Here is a 16,469-nt window from a genome sequence, read left to right as displayed (position 1 = left end):
ACAGTTTGTGGTTGGGATCACTCAGGTCCCCAATGATCCTTCGGGCCCTTTTTACACACCTGTTGCTGTAAATGCCCTCAATAGTGGGAAATTCACAACTACAGATGCGCTGGGCTGTCCGCACCACTCTCTGCAGAGTCCTGCGATTAAGGGATGTACAGTTCCCATACCAGACAGTGATGCAGCCAGTCAGGATGCTCTCAATTGTGCCCCTGGAGAACGTGCTTAGGATTTGGGGGCCCATACCAAACTTCTTCAACCGTCTGAGGTGAAAGAGGCGCTGTTGTGCCTTTTTCACCACACAGCCGGTGTGTACAGACCACGTGAAGTCCTCAGTGATGTGGATGCCGAGGAACTTAAAAGCCATTCATCCTCTCAACCTCAGATCCACTGATATCAATAGGGGTTAGCCCTTCTCCATTCCTCTGTAGTCCACAACCAGCTCCTTTGTTTTTGCGACATGGAGGAAGAGGTTGTTTTCTTGACACCACTGCGTCAGAGTGACAACTTCTTCCCTGTAGGCCTGTATTTCCAGTACACGCACAGCAAAAGATTCTAGGGACTGACAGGAATTCTGTCAAGACCAGCACTGATGCTCCCTCGGAGGGAAATTCTACTGATCAATGCCAGTTACAAAAATCACGACCTTTGGAGAATATTTATTTTCTTATCCCAACATACTCGATTCTTGTTATGTAACATTAATGGTTCCCTTGAGGGAAGAATCAAATACTTACACAGACACTTTGTAGGACCATAACGTCATAAGCCAATAAGAAACAGAGTCACATATTTTACCCTGAAATCACAGATACTTGTGCTTCAAAAATAAAGACAGCTGTAGTTCACCCCTTTCAAAAGCAATGAGCTGGAGTGAAGATAATCAGCTGTGCCACATTTGATCAGAATACAGTGTCACGATCATTAAAATTGTGTTGAACCAACCTGCATCTCTTTGCTCTTGGGGAAGAATACGTTCTTTCGATACTGTAAGATAGGTTCATCTGTGAGTACGAGAAACAGTTTGTCAATTCACAATAAACTCAGCTTGGATATCTTCAGCTTTCTAAGGGGATTTTCCATGTACCAGGTCTTGAGGTTGTGTGAGAGGAAGGAGCTTTGGGCAAAGAATGAGCACTTCCTGGGTCAACAACTAGACTGAGAAGTGGACGGAGAACTTGCCTTGGCTGAAGTTTCTTTCTCAGCAAGGACCTGGAGGCTTAGTTTCACCCTACAGTGCACCGTAATTAATATCAGTACCGTGGGGGGAGGAAGAGCCCAAGGATCTACTTCACTTGGACAACAAGCCCTGCTGAATCATTTTGTAATTGTCTCACTGTTCAACCCAAACTGTTCCACAAAGGCAAAGGAAGCAATTTGGCCCATCGGGCCTATGGCTGTGAGACCATAAAATATAGGAGCAGAAATAGACCATTTGGCCCATCAAGCCTGCTCCGCCATTTCGTCATGGCTGATCCATTTCCCACTCCCCTCAGCCCCAATCTCCTGACTTACCCCCATACCCCTTCATCCCCTGACATCAAGAATCTATGCCTTAAATATACATCAAGAATCTCTGCCTTAAATATACATAAAGACTTGCTCTCCATAGCTGCCTGTGGCAATGAATTCCACAGATTCACCACTGTCTAGCTAAAGAAATTCCACCTAATCTCCGTTCTAAAAGGACGCCCCTCAATTCTAAGGCAGTGTCCTCTAGTCTGAAACTCTCTCACCACAGGAAATAACCTTTCCACAGTCACTCTATCAAGGCCTTTCACCATTTGATAGGTTTCAATGAGGTCACCCCTCATTCTTCTGAATTCCAAAACCATTAAACGCTCTTCAAATGACAGACCATTCAATTCTGGAATCATTTTTGTGAACCTCCTTTGAACCGTCTCCAGTTTCAGCATCACCTTTCTAAGATGGGGTCCCAAAATTGCTCACAATCTTCCAAGTGAGGCCTCATCAGTGCTTTATAAAGTCTCAACATTACATCCCTGCTTTTATATTCTAATCCTTTTGAAATTAATGCTAACATCACTTTTGCCTTCCTCACCACCAATTCAATGTGCAAATTCAGGGAATCCTGCATAAGGGCTCCTAAGTCCCTTTGTACTTCAGATTTTTGAATTTTCTCTCCATTTAGCAAACAGTCAATCCTTTCATATCTGCTACCAAAGTGCATGACATACACTTCCTCACACCACTTCTTGCCCATTCTCCTAATCTGTCCAAGTCCTTCCACTTCCTCAAAACTACCTGCCCATCTAGCTATCTTCATATCATCTGCAAACTTTGCAAAAAAGTCATCAATTCTGTCATCCAAATCACTGACATATAAAGCAAAAGGAAGCCGACCTCGAAAGGCTCCCTTCGTTCACTCTCTCTGCCTCCTGCAATCACCACTGCTTTATCCATCCTGGAATCTTGCCTGTAATACCATGAGCTCGTAGTTTGCGGAGGAGCCTCATGTGTGGCACCTTGTCAAAGGCCTTCTGAAAAGCAATCCCATCAGTCCTAATCACCGTCAGAACTGGCCCTTCAGACCACAACGTTGTGCCAAACCAATTAGACTAGTAATCAAACAGCCAACAACGTAATCCTCTGTCTACAGAATGCCCAGATCCTTTTCCTCGCACTTACGTGCCTATCTAAACATCTCTAGGTCCCTCATGCATCTGCCTCTACCACCACCGCCTCAGGCAGTGCATTCCAGGTCCCCACAACTCTTTTAAAAAAACAACTTGCATCTCACATCTCCTTTGAAATGCATGCCTTCTGGTTCTCCAGCCCATTCTTTCCCACACATGTACCTACACACTTTCGACCTCCTTCCTGCCATTTGGGGACAATTTACCCCAGCAGATAAATCACCGTCAAAAATACCTTTTGAGTAATGGGAGAAAAGCAGAATGCTCAGAGGAAAGGTCAGGTTCAAAATCAGGTCCCTGAAACTATGAAGTAGGAGGGTTAACAGCCTGTAGGACAATTAACAGTAAACCATATTACCGTTGTCTTAGACAAGTTCAGCACATTTCCTTTTCCCAATTACATTAATCAACCAGATGAACTCCTCTGGCTAAAGAAATTCCTTCTCAATTCCATTCTAAAAGAACACCCCTCTATTTGGGGGCTGTCCCCTCTGGTCTCACACTCGCCAACCACAGGGAACATCCTCTCCGCACGTCCACTCTATCGAGGCCTTTCAACATTTGATAGGTGTCAATCAGGTTTGCCTCGTTCTGAATTCCAGTGAGTACAGGCCCAGAGCCATCTAATACTCTTCATATGACAAGCCTTTCAATCCCGGAATCATTTTGGTGAAGCTCCTTTGAACTCTCTCCAACGGCAGCACATCCTTTCTTAGATAAGGGGTCCAAAACTGCTCACAATACGCCAAGTGAGGCCTCACCAGTGCTTTATAAAGCCTCAACATTACATCTCTACTTCTATATTACGCCCTCTCAAATGGAGAAGATTAACACATTTCCTTTCCTGAATGACATTAACGAGCCAGACAGAATCTTTAGGATTTCAGAGATTGAAACTAGAACTCCAGATTTAATCAGATGAATTCAAATTCCAGCTACCTTGGTGGTAGCGAAGAGCACAGCCTCAGAATACAAAGACATCCCTTTAGAACAGAGAGGAGAAGGAATTTCTTCAGCCAGACGGTGGTGAATTTGTAGAATTCACTGTCACAGATGGCTGTGGAGGACAAGTTATCGGGTATATTTAAAGTGGAGGTTGATAGGTTCTTGATTAGTAATGGCATCATAGGTTACAGAGAGAGAGCGGGACAATGGGTTTGAGGGACAATCAGTCACTGAAAGTAAGCTTGCAGGTACAGCAAGGCAGTGAAGAAAGCTAATGCCATGCTGGCCTTCATAACAAGGGGAATTGAGTATAGGAGCAAAGAGGTCCTTCTGCAGTTGTACAGGGCCCTGGTGAGACCACACCTGGAGTATTGTGTGCAGTTTTGGTCTCCAAATTTGAGGAAGGACATTCTTGCTATTGAGGGAGTACAGCGTAGGTTCACAAAGTTAATTCCCGGGATGGCGGGACTGTCAGATGTTGAAAGGTTGGAGCGACTGGGCTTGTACACACTGGAATTTAGAAGGATGAGGGGGGATCTGATTGAAACATAGAAGATTATTAAGGGACTGGACACGCTGGAGGCAGGAAGCATGTTCCTGCAGATGGGTGAGTCCAGAACCAGAGGTCACAGTTTAAGAATAAGGGGTAGGCCATTTAGAACGGAGTTGAAGAAAAACGTTTTCACCCAGAGAGTTATGGATATGTGGAATGCTCTGCCCCAGAAGGCAGTGAAGGCCAAGTCTCTGGATGTTTTGAAGAAAGAGATGGGTAGAGTTCTTAAAGATAGTGGAATCAAAGGTTATGGGGATAAGGCAGGAACGGGGTACTGATTGTGGATGATCAGCCATGATCACAGTGAATGGTGGTGCTGGCTCAAAGAGCACCTATTGTCTATTGACAATAAATCAGCCATGATCGAATAGCAGAGCAGACTCGAGAGGCTGAAAGGCCTAATTCTGCTCCATTGTTTTATGGTCTTACATCCCACACAGCTGCAACTCTGGCCATCTTCTTCCAAAGTTCAAAGTAAGGTTTATTATCAGAGTACATACACGTCACCTCATACAACCCTGAGATTCATTTTCCTGCAGGCGTCCTCAGCAAATCTATAGAATAATATCTAGAATAGGATCAACGAAAGATCAACCAGAGTGCAGAAGACAACAAACTGTGCAAATGTAATTACAAAGAAATGGCAATAAATAATGAGAGCATGAGACAAAGAGTCCTTAAAGTGAGACCATTGGTTGTGGGAACATCTCAATGATGGGGAAAGTGAGTGTAGTTACCCCCTTTTGTTCAAGGTTAAGAGGTGGCAACCGTTCTTGAATTTGGTGGTGAAAGTCCTAAGGCTCTTGTGCCTTCTAGTATTGTGTTTCCTAGTGTTAGGAGTGTAGTTAGCAGAAACAAAGGATAAAGATTTAACGAAATATCTGGAGAGACTTGGATCCGAGGAGCATGCAAAGCAATAAGAACCTACTTCCCTTTTCCGGATAAAGTTCTCGGCCATGGCAGCACTCACCGTGAACGATGTCGTGAGCGGAACATTTGGTAAAGCGGTAGAGGAGGTCCTGCCACTGACGGCTGAGCTTGTATGGACAGTGCTTGGGTTTCAGCTGCAGTTCTGGGGGAGAAGCAAAACAGAGCGGGTGAAGCACAAAGAGACACAGTCCGCCTTCCGTTTACAAATGACATTTGCCCACTTCACACACCCAGTCACTTGAAGCAGATTATTGCTTCTAAAATGCAGTAATTAAAAAAGAAAATGCACCTTCACCACACAGTACAATCTCTGACTGCACTTCTCAAACACTGTCTCCTGGCAGTGATTCAGCTACTTCCATTTTTGAAGTCTCGCTCGTTTCTGAAGCCGCAAATTCACTTGCGTGTGAGCCACTGGCTGTGGCTCTCGTCAGCTGCCTTAGCCGAGTGTGTGTATCGAGAGGCTGAAGCGTTGCCCAGGGTATTGCAGGGGTGTTCAGCAAAGGCATCACCCTGCCCTTGCACGGTCTAGCAGTGATCAGAACCGAGGGCATCGGCCGGCTATCGCACTCCTGGAGCAGGTGGGACACCAGGAAATGCAAACTCCACACAGTCCCAAGATCAGCCCCGGAGACTCTGCGTCTAACTCAACGGGTCCTGTAGTGACTGCGCTTGGAGGGTGAACCAGAGAATGAAGGAAAAGCAATGGCAGAATAATGGAATGGTGTGGTAGGGTAGTGTCGCGGTTCGCATAATAGTTCACGGCACCAGCTTTAAGATCAGGTTCAATTCCTGCTACTGTAAGGAGTTTGTATGTTCTCCCTGTGACCACAGTGATTTCCTCCAGGTGCTCTGGTTTCTTCCCACATTCCAAAAACAAATGGGTTAGTAAGTTGTGGGCACACTATGTTGGTGACAAATGCGGTTGCCCCAAGTACTTTCCCCCCCAAAAATCTGAGACACAGCATGGTGACCGGCCCTTTGGACCCAAAAAAAAACAATTACACCCATGTGACCAATTAACCCACATGCCTTTGAAACATGGGAGGAAACTGGAGCACCCAGAGGAAGCTCACGTGGTCACTGAGAGAATGTGCAAACTCCTAACAGATCCCGGACAAACCCCCAATTTACGTTACATCCCCCTGTTGGCTCCAGTCTAGGGGTGCTGAGGAAGCAACGTAAAAACAAGTCCACCCTCAGTGTTGTGTGTTGTTTGTGACGGGGAAAGGACAAGGTAGACACAGGCGGTCCTATTTGCAGTATATTTACAGAAGTGATCCAGGGCAAACCAAATCCAAGGGAGTAATCCAAAAGCCAAAATCCACAATACGAGAAAACACAGATCAGAACACGAAGATTACAATTTGGTTCATACAGATTCTTTAACCAGTTATTCCCTCCAGGGCAAGAGAGAGCTGCTGGGGAGAATATCGCTAGTTTCTGTATAAACAACTTGAACCCAAGTCATTGGCGCTGTAATAGCATTGCGCTAACTGCACAAACAAACTACCGTCCCAGCCCCTTGGACTGGGTTGATAGTTGACATGAACAAGGCATTTAACTATGTTTCAATGTATGTGTGACAAATAAAATTAATCTTTAATTTTGAAACCAAGCAATAAACAATTTCTTATTCCAAGGTTTTACTGCAATTGGGTCTCTGCTTCCCTCAAATATGAGAAGGCCACAGAACACAGAAATTTACAGCACAATACAGGCCCTTCAGCCCACATTGTTGGGCCGACCATGTAACCTACTCTAGAAACTGCCTAGAATTTCCCTAGTGCATAGTCCTAACTAAAAGACCCTATTGTATCTGCCTCCACCACCGTCGTCGGCAGTGGATTCCATACACCCATCACTCTGTGTGAAAAACTAACCCTTGACATCCCTTCGGTACCTATTTCCAGGCACCTTAAAACTGTTCCCCCCCGCCCCCGTGTTAGTCACTTCAGCTGGGAAAAGCCTCTGGCTATCTACACAATCAGTGCCCCTCATCATCTTATACACCTCAATCAGGTCACCTCTCATCCTCCGTCACTCCAAGGAGAAAAGAGCAAGTACACTCAACCTATTCTTGTAAGGCACGCTCTCCAATCCAGGCAACAATCTTGTAAATCTCCTCTGCACCCTCTGCAATAATCAGGGACAGCGGTTGTGCCGAGGGCAGTACAAGAGCTGGTAGACGCCCATCTGTAACGGCCTTGTGGAAAATGCCCAGGCGGCGAGTGAGTGAGTGAGTGAGCGCCCTCCTCTCCTCATGGAGTAACACCTCCATTTGCTGTCCACTTCAATATTGGACTGACTTCATTTCTGCATCTCTGCGATCAAAACTTTAAAAGTTCTCCTTTGCTGGAGTGTGCCTGTGTGAAAGCCAGTTCGGAAAAACATACATCTCAATTGCTCTGGGTTGTTGACTGCGTGGATGTTCCTCCAGTCGTCAGAATTTCCACCTCAGTTAGTCAGAGCTGTGCTTTACTGAAACTATTCAGCCCTATCAATAGCCAGAATGTAATCCCTGCAGTGACGGTGGGGGGGCGGGGGAGAACTGACTCTACTGTTACAGGCAGAGTGGGTCACAGCTATGTCTTTCTGGCACCTGTCTCACAATGGCTTCCAAAGAAACCCTCACAATGCGCCCATTGTGCACCACGAAACCGGCGGTATTTAGGCGCCTGTGGGTGAAGTCATCTTGGAAGCCAAATCCCTGAGGGTGCATTATCTTACATGAGATTTCTTCACAACTGGGGAAAATAAATCAGCGTGTGATACACTTGCATGTCCATTATGCCTTCTAGACATTGTTCGGTTACTTCTCTGGGTGGAATAATGGTTCTGTTTATCACGTTTCACTGTGCAGTGATCATTGCTCCCAAGGAGCTGTCTGTGAAGTCTATGAAGATATCCTCCAGGTGAGGTACAGTGCCCTTTACACCGTCCAATCAATGAGTGCTCAGCTTTAATCTTAAAAAGAAAAGCCCTGATACAGCAATGTAACCCATTTCTCTATTCATTTTCCTATTATAAGATAGGATTTTGCTTCACCTATGATGACCCTGTCTGTTTTTATCCTGTTTGTTCTGTTGTTGGCAAAACAATAAAGTTTTTAAAAAAAAGAAAAGCCCATCCCTCACCCATGTAACACTTCCCCATTTCTTCAAGCTGCAACGTACGAGAAAGACGGGGGACTGACACACTGCTACGATCTTGAAGAAAGCACACCAGCAGCTATTAGGAGTAAAGACTTAGATAGGATGCAGAGAGGACAGTTGTATTAGTGAGGGAGTCCAGGACCAGAGGGCACAGACCCAGAATAGGAGGACGTCCATTTAAAATAGAGATGAGGAGGAATTTCTTTGACCAGTGGGTGATGAATCTCTGGAATCCATTGCCAGAGGGCTGTGGAGGCCAAGTGAGTACATTTAAAGTGGAGGGTGATGGGTTCTTGATTAGTAGGCGTGTCAAAGATTACAGGGAGAAGGCAGGAAAATAGGGTTGGGAAGTATAATATATAGGCCATGATGGAATGACCCAATTCTTCTGCCCAACACCTAAAAGGGTACGGGCTGCAGATGCAGGAAAATAGGGTTAAGAGGGACATTATCAAGGATCCCACCCATCCATCACCCACTCTGACTTTCTACCATCAGGCAGGAAATGCCAATGCATTAAAAAGAACGGTCAGGATGGGAAACAGTTTCTTCCCTCAGGCCATCAGGCTTCTGAACTCCCTGCCGCATTGTATTCAGTGTCATTGGTTAATCTGTTATGTACGTTACAATACTGAATATTAATGTACTTTAGTTTGTTGAGTATGTGATTCATCTGTAGATGTTATCCTCACCTTCATAATTTATTGTGTGTTATGCACTAATGTGCTTTACATGCTGTGTGGAGAAATGTCTCATTTCTATATACATTATATGGTTATATACATTATAGTGGTAGAGATTGTAGAGGCATTAGTAATGATCTTTCAAACATCATTAGACTTTGGCATGGCGCCAGAGGACTGGAAAATTGCAAATGTCACTCCACTCTTTAAGAAAGGAGGAAGACAGCAGAAAGGAAATGATAGATCAGTTAGCCTGACCTCAGTGGCTGGGAAGATGTTGGAGTCAATTGTTAAGGATGAGGTTGCGGAGTACTTTGTGACACAGGACAAGATAGGAGAAGGTCAGCATCGTTTCCCTAAGGGAAAATCTGCCTGACGAACCTGTTGGAATTGTTTGAGGAGATTACAAGTAGGATAGATTAATGGGATGCAGTGAATGTTGTATATTTGGACTTTCAGAAGGCCTCTGACAAGGTGCCACACATGAGGCTGCTCATCAAGTTATGAGCCCATGGTGTTACAGGAAAATTACTGGCACAGTTAGAGCATTGGCTGATTGGTAGGAGGCAGTGAGTGGGAATAAAAGGATCCTTGTGTGGTTGGCTGCCAGTGACTAGTGGTGTTCCACAGGGGTCGGTGTTGGAACCACTTCTTTTTATGCTGTATATAAATGATTTAGATGATGGCTTTGTTGCCAAGTTTGCAGATGATATGAAGGTTGGTGGAGGGGTAGGTAGGCTGCAGAAGGACTCAGACAGAGAATGGGCAAAAAAGTGGCAAATGAAACACAATGTTGGAAAATGCACAGTTATGCACTCTTGTAGTAGAAATAAATGTGCAGACTGTTTTCTAAATGGGGAGAAACCAGGTCGAAGATGCAATGGGACTTGGGGGTCCTTGTGCAGAACACCCTGAAGGTTAACTTGCAGGTCAAGTTGGTACTGAGGAAGGCAAATGCAATGTTAGTATTCATTTCAAGAGGTCTGGAATACAAGTGCGGGGATGTGATGCTGAGGCTTTATAAGGCATTTGTGAGACCTCACCTTGAGTATTGTGAACAGTTCTGGGCTCCTTATCTAAGAAAAGATGTGTTGGCATTGGAGAGGGTTCAGAGGAAGTTCACAAGGATGATTCCGGCAATGAAGGGTTATCATACGAGGAATGTTTGATGGCTCTGGGTCTGTACTCATTGGAATTTAGAAGGATGAAGGGGGATCTCATTGAAACCTTTGGAATGTTGAAAGGCCTAGACAGAGTAGATGTGGAAAGGATGTTTCCCATGGTGGGGGAGTCTAGGACAAGAGGGCACAGCCTCAGGATAGAAGGGCGTCCATATAAAACAGATGCTGAGAAATTTTTTGAGCTGGATGTAGTGAACTTGTGGAATTTATTACAACAACCAGCCGTGGAAGCCAGGTCATTGGGTGTATTTAAGGCAGAGCTTGATCCGTTCTTGATTGGACATGGCATCAAAGTTTACAGGAAGGAGGCCAGGAAGTGGGGCTGAGGAGGGTGAAAAAAAAAGGCTTAGCCATGATGAAATGGCAGAGCAGACTCAATGTGCCGAATGGCCTAATTCTCCTCCCATGTCTTATGGTCTTATACACAGGTATATAATCAAACGACAATTGACTTGACTTAATACATAAGCCATGATGGAATGGTCTAATTCTGCTCCTACACCTAGGAGGGGCAAGGGCAACAGATGCAAGGGAAGATTTTCACTTGTGGGTTCCACAATGGTTTGGACACCATTTTGACTTAGAATTCTGTAGGCTGATCCTTCATCAACACGATGTTTAAATCCTGCAATTCCTCACACGTTAGCATTGAAAGAGAACATATACCGTTGACTATCACAGGCACTGACATTCATGGGCAAACAAGGTCAGGACTTGCCCCAAATGCCCACAACCCATTACAGAGGAAATTAGCCAAGAGCAAACCACCTCAGGTCAGTGGGGCTTGCACAGAAATTAGGGGGGACTCACCGAGAAAGGGCGAGGTGAGCCAGAAGGAAAAAACCTCGTAAGCCTGATCGGGTAACCGCAACACCTCTCGGACCGTCCTGGCCAGCTCCCCTGCTGTGAGAGATGACAGGCCCTCGACGGACAGCTGAATGATGGAGTTGTTCACCAGGTAAATCAGGACTTCAGAGTCTGCAAAAGAAATTAACGTACAGTCACTTCATTCAGGAACAAGAACACCGATCCCAATACAATGGGGAAATCTGGACAACGTTAAGAATGCACACACCTGCACAGAAAGAACATTTGTTTTTAATTTTCGCAAAGTTGGCACACTCCTTTAAGGGCGTTTTTAAACTTGCTGTTAATAAAACTTAAGGAAAAAGGATCATAATGTTGACTCTAGGTGACTAACACCTATATTCTACCTCAATTGCAGTTTGTTTTATTCCTAGCTGGCTCTCTTGTGTGTGACAACGCTAATGCAAGAGTTTTACTGGATGACGAACAGATTGCTTTTTGCTCTTACCAGTCTTTAATCAACATTTCTTGGCCCAAAGTAACCATTTATCACATACCGATGAACTACTAATAGAAGTATGGAGACAAGGGGCCATTCAGCACATCTAACCCATTTAAATTCTTTGGGGGACCAAGGAGGCCTGAAATGTTTAGGACTAGTACGACAAAATAAAGATTAGTGGGACAAATGATTGGAAAATCTTTAGAAACCAAAGGCTGACTAAAACATTTACAAGACAGACAAGACAGAGCAGAAGAATAAACTAGCAGCGATGAAAACAGACAGCTGGAATACTGAAATAAATGAAGTAGCTAAACATTAGTTCCTTAAAAAACGAGACTGCAAATGAATGAGAAATGGTAATTACTTTGAATCGGTCCTCGTGGGAGAAGGCATGAAAAACATCCCAATAGAAATCAGGAGCTCCCAAACTTTTGTTTTTACGGAATGAACCCCTACCATTAGCTGAGGGGTCCGAGGCTAAAAGGAGGGAGGAACTTATAATCTTGATCAAGAAAAATTGGGTGGCACTGTAGCGTGGTGGTCAGCACAACGCTGTCCAATTCCCGCCGCTGCTTGTAAGGAGTTTGTATGTTCTCCCTGTGATCGTGTGGGTTTCCTCCGGGTGCTCTGGTTTCCTACCACAGTCCAAAGACGTACCAATCAGTAGGTTAATTGGTCATTGTAAACTGTCCCATGATTAGTCTAGGATTAAATCTATAATAAAAATTTGAAAAATTAAAAGCGCTAGGCAAACTACTGGGACAAGCCTCTTGGCCAGAATCCTAGGATCTTAGAGGAACTAGTTGCAGAGAAAGTGCATACATTGGCTGTAATCTGTGATAATATCCAGATTCTGGAGATGCTCAGAGGACTGAAAGAAAACATTCATGACAAGTAGGGAGACAAAGCAGAAAACTACACACAGTGGCCACTTTATTAGGTACACCTGCTCATTAACGCAGATATCAAATCAGCCAATCATGCGGCAGCAACTCACAGCTTAAAAGCATGCAGGCATGGTCAAGAGGTTCAGATGTTGATCAGACCAAACATCAGACTGGAGAAGAAATGTGATTCAAGATTGTTTATTACCAGTAAGAGAACGAAATAATCATTACTCCTTGAATTTGACCACGGAATGATTGTTGGTGCCAGACAGGGTAGATTGAGTATCTCAGAAAAATATTGATCTTGTGGGATTTTGACACACAAGAGTGTCTCGAGTTTACAGAGAATGGTGCGTCAACAAAAAAGTACATCCGGTGAGCAGCAGTTCTGTGGGCAAAAGTGCCCTGTTAACAAGAGAGGTCAGAGAATGGCTAGACTGGTTCAAGCTGACAGGAAGGTGACTGTAACTAACATAACCCACGTTCTAACAATGGTGTTCAGAAGAGCATCTCTGAACACACAACAGGTCGAACCTTGGAGTGGATAGGCTTCAGCAGCAAAAGACCACACCAAGTTCCATTCCTGCACCCAATAAAGTGGCCACCGAGTTCATAATCCAATTAGATGAACTTCCATTATTGGGAAAAATTATGGAATAACACAGACAACAGCTGTAAATTTCGACCCATGATTCAACTCGATTATGTTTCGAAAGGGAAGCTGTGTTGAAAATTGTAATGCATTTCTTTGAGGGCGCAGCAGAGAGGTGGAAGAGGGGAGCCTGTGGACGAAATGTATCTGCCCAATGAAGCAGTGGAGGCTACCTCAGTAAGTATATTTAAGACAAGGTTGGATAGATTTTTGGATAGTAGAGGAATTGAGGGTTCTGGGGGAAAGGCAGGTAGGTGGAGATGAGTCCTGTGGGCACAACAAAGCTCATTCAGTGTCCAAAACCATGTGTCTCCAGGTCTATCACCTGACCTTCTATTTATCTCACCGTGCTGAATACCAACTGTCCATCAGACAGCTCCTCCCTTCTCTCTCTGTAAGAATTTCCAAGCAGGCAGCATCCTTGTAGAAATTATAAACATGCTGTGAGCAGTCTTCACCTCTCTCTCTCTCTTTTTAACAAGGTGTGGGTGTTGGGCACCTCTCTCTCTTTTCAAAAGCACAGTTCATAGGGGTAATTCAGAACCCCATCACAGGAAGAAACTTCACTTAAACAGAGCAAGACTACAAAAATGTAATCCATGAAACACATTCGCATACAGGTGCAGAAAGTAAGAATCTAAACCACCAAGTAGCCCTGCAAAAACAAAATCAAGAGAGATCTGTTTCAACTTTAAGGGGCCACTTTAAGAAATCTGAGCATTCACAATTGCCAAGAGTTCTCAATTGAAACACTGACGGGTGACTGACAAAGAGCCAGGCAACACACACAAACCGCTGGAGGAACTCAGCAGGCCAGGCAGCATCCATACAGGGAAAAAAAATAAACAGTCGGCATTTCTGGTTGAGACCCATTATCAAAGAGCCGGAGGCGTTACAAGAAAAATATTTCTCTTGCAGCAACAGTCCTGATCTAGAAGGGTTTTGAATTGTTACTATCAAAAGTACACAAAGAACAGTTTTCATCTTTAATTTTAAGGAAAGCGAACAGATACTTTGATTCCAAAGGAATTACAGTTGTATTACAAGTGCACACATATGCAAATAATAGAAGAAATTTAAAAAAAAACTTGAGTGGAAGTAGCAGAGAAAAGGTTAACTAGATTGGATTTGCCTCTGAAAGAATACATAGGTTTGACATACTGAAAACATGACAGGTGATTTGTTAAAAAGACTCTGAAGGGTATAATGACAACACTTAGAAAACTTGCAGAATAACAAGTTGCCAATTTAAGAGCAATGAGGAACTTTTTTTTGGAGAGAAATCAACATAAGGGATTATCTCTTCCAAATATAATCAGTAGCCAAGTCATTAGGTACACCTGATCATTAATGCAATTATCTAATCAGCCAATCATGTGGCAGCAACTCAATGCACAAAAGCATGCAGACATGGTCAAGAGGTTCAGCTGCTGTTCAGACCAAACATCAGAATGGGGAACAATTGGGATCTAAGTCACATTGACTATGGAATGATTGTTGTTGCCAGATGGGGTGGTTTGAGTATCTCAGGAACTGCTGATCTTCCGGGATTTTCACACTCAACAGTCTCCAGAGTTTACAGAGAATGGTGAAATAGCAAAAAAAACATCCAGAGTGCGGCAGTTCTGTGACCAAAGACAACTCATTAAAGAGAGAGGTCAGAGGAGAATGGCCAGACTGGTTCCAGCTGATAGGAGGGCAAACAACATTGCATTACAACAGTGGTGTGCAGAACAGCATCCCAGAACGCACAACACAAAGTGGATGGGCCACAGCAACAGAAAACCACACCAGGTTCTACTGCTGTACCAAATAAAGAGACCAAAGTGCAGCTGCCATTTTGATATTGATAGCCCAGGGATTGACATAAATGTTAATTCCAAGGAGTCAAAGGAAACTGATGCTGATGTTGTGGTAATACATCTGTAACCCTGAAGACTTTATGGATTTGTAACTTCTGTAAAGTGTACTGTGACAAAATGGAGTCTATGAAATCCCAAGGTACTTTGCTGGTTTGACTGGGAAAACTTACAAGTTTGTGTGTTTTATGGGAGGAAGCTGTTTTTTTTTAATATAAATGACAGGACTTGTTTCATGGCTGGAAGGGATGTTTTGACAACAGAGATAAAACAGGATAAAGTTTCTAAAGAAAAAAATGTGAAAATGAGATAAGGATAAAGATAACAGAGGAATGTAACGTTATGGAATGGAACAACCTAATTACTCCTCTTGTAAAAAGTGTAAAGATGCCTTGGTTGAAACATAATATCGAAGCTATTTTTCCAGATGAAACTTGGCTCGAAATATACTTTCCCTTGCAAGTAAAATATAAGTGTGCTAATAATGTGATCCACTGAACTTGTGGAAGTTTGTAACTTCATCTAGCTAAACAGAACACGACAATGCTAAAACTGGATCTGCCTTGGTCTTATTGAACATTAGAGCAAGCTTGAGGTACGGACTGGACTGCCCGCCCAGCTTGCTTTTCGCATGCTTACGTTCAAGTCTTCTACTCTTTTCTCCAAAACCCCACAATATTTTTCTCCAATTTATCCAATTCACTTTTAAACAGCTAGAGCTGAATCACCTTCCACACATATGCGCATGTGTGCGTACAAGTGTACGTATATGTATGTAACAACCTGGGAAAGGTTTCACTGTTAATGCAATGATCTTTCTGTAGGAGCAGTGTTTGGGTTATGGTTAGAGGTAACGGGTGCTTTGGAGCTGGGTCCTTTGTTCAGCGGGAGATGGAGTGGGAAGATGCTGGAGAGAACCGGTCGTAGGATTCAACCCGGTGAGGGACCGTGATTCGATGGAACAAATTGCCACAGTCAACTGAGGATCGGTGAATATTACTTTTGGAAGAGTTGACCGCCAACTTGTGCACACTTGACTGTTTAATTATAATGGGTCCTTTTTGTTTTTTTTTTCTTTATCTTTACTAACCTTTTTAGTTAAATTAAGATTCATAAATACAATTCCTTTAACCGCATGCAGTACGTACTGTCTGTTGCTTCTCGGCACTGAGTTGTAACAGGGTAGCAAATCACACAGCATCCACACAAACTGGAGTTGGAGGTGAGAAAGCCGTCTCAATCTCACGGGTTTGGCGGGACCGGACAGTGTCTTTCGGAGACTTACGCAGCCAAGAAAACCAGCGGGGTTTCATATAGTTGGGATGCCCAAGACTTTTGCAGCACAGTACTGCATATTGGTTAAAACAGGAAGGTGGGTGGGAAACAGAAATAAGTATATTTCAGTTGTAATAGCTCAGTAGTATCTGGTAACAGGAAAGATGTAATAAACAGCACTGTGCAAAAGTCTTCGGCACTCTATCTAAGATACAGTGGGCGTCGGAAGAGCAGGAGACAGAGTGGGAAGGCTTTGGCTCAACGAGGCTTTGGCGATAAAGGGTCAAGGCCAGGTAGGTTATCTGTTTAGAATACAGACAAGATATGTGTGTGAGGCTGGTTTTCTGCGCTGGGTGTCAAATGTGGGAAGTCCTGGAGAC

The 16,469-nt window shown here is 43.9% G+C and overlaps 1 protein-coding gene across 4 annotated transcripts in view; it reads right to left on the bottom strand.

The window, feature by feature from the left end:
- frmd8 (FERM domain containing 8) overlaps nt 1-16,469 on the bottom strand; it is a 70,372-nt gene that overhangs the window by 37,738 nt on the left and 16,165 nt on the right. For all 4 annotated transcript variants that reach the window (XM_063036180.1, XM_063036177.1, XM_063036181.1 and 1 more), the window contains exons 3-5: nt 10,915-11,082; nt 5,126-5,227; nt 946-1,004 (exon numbers count right to left, since the gene is read on the bottom strand). In XM_063036180.1, the coding sequence (XP_062892250.1) occupies nt 946-1,004; nt 5,126-5,227; nt 10,915-11,082 (329 nt within the window). The remainder of the gene's footprint in view (nt 1-945; nt 1,005-5,125; nt 5,228-10,914; nt 11,083-16,469) is intronic.

This window comes from Mobula hypostoma, chromosome 30, assembly GCF_963921235.1.
Source record: "Mobula hypostoma chromosome 30, sMobHyp1.1, whole genome shotgun sequence".
Taxonomy (NCBI): domain Eukaryota; kingdom Metazoa; phylum Chordata; class Chondrichthyes; order Myliobatiformes; family Myliobatidae; genus Mobula; species Mobula hypostoma.
Note: the sequence above shows the minus strand (reverse complement) of the source record. Positions and strands in the feature narration are given on the sequence as shown.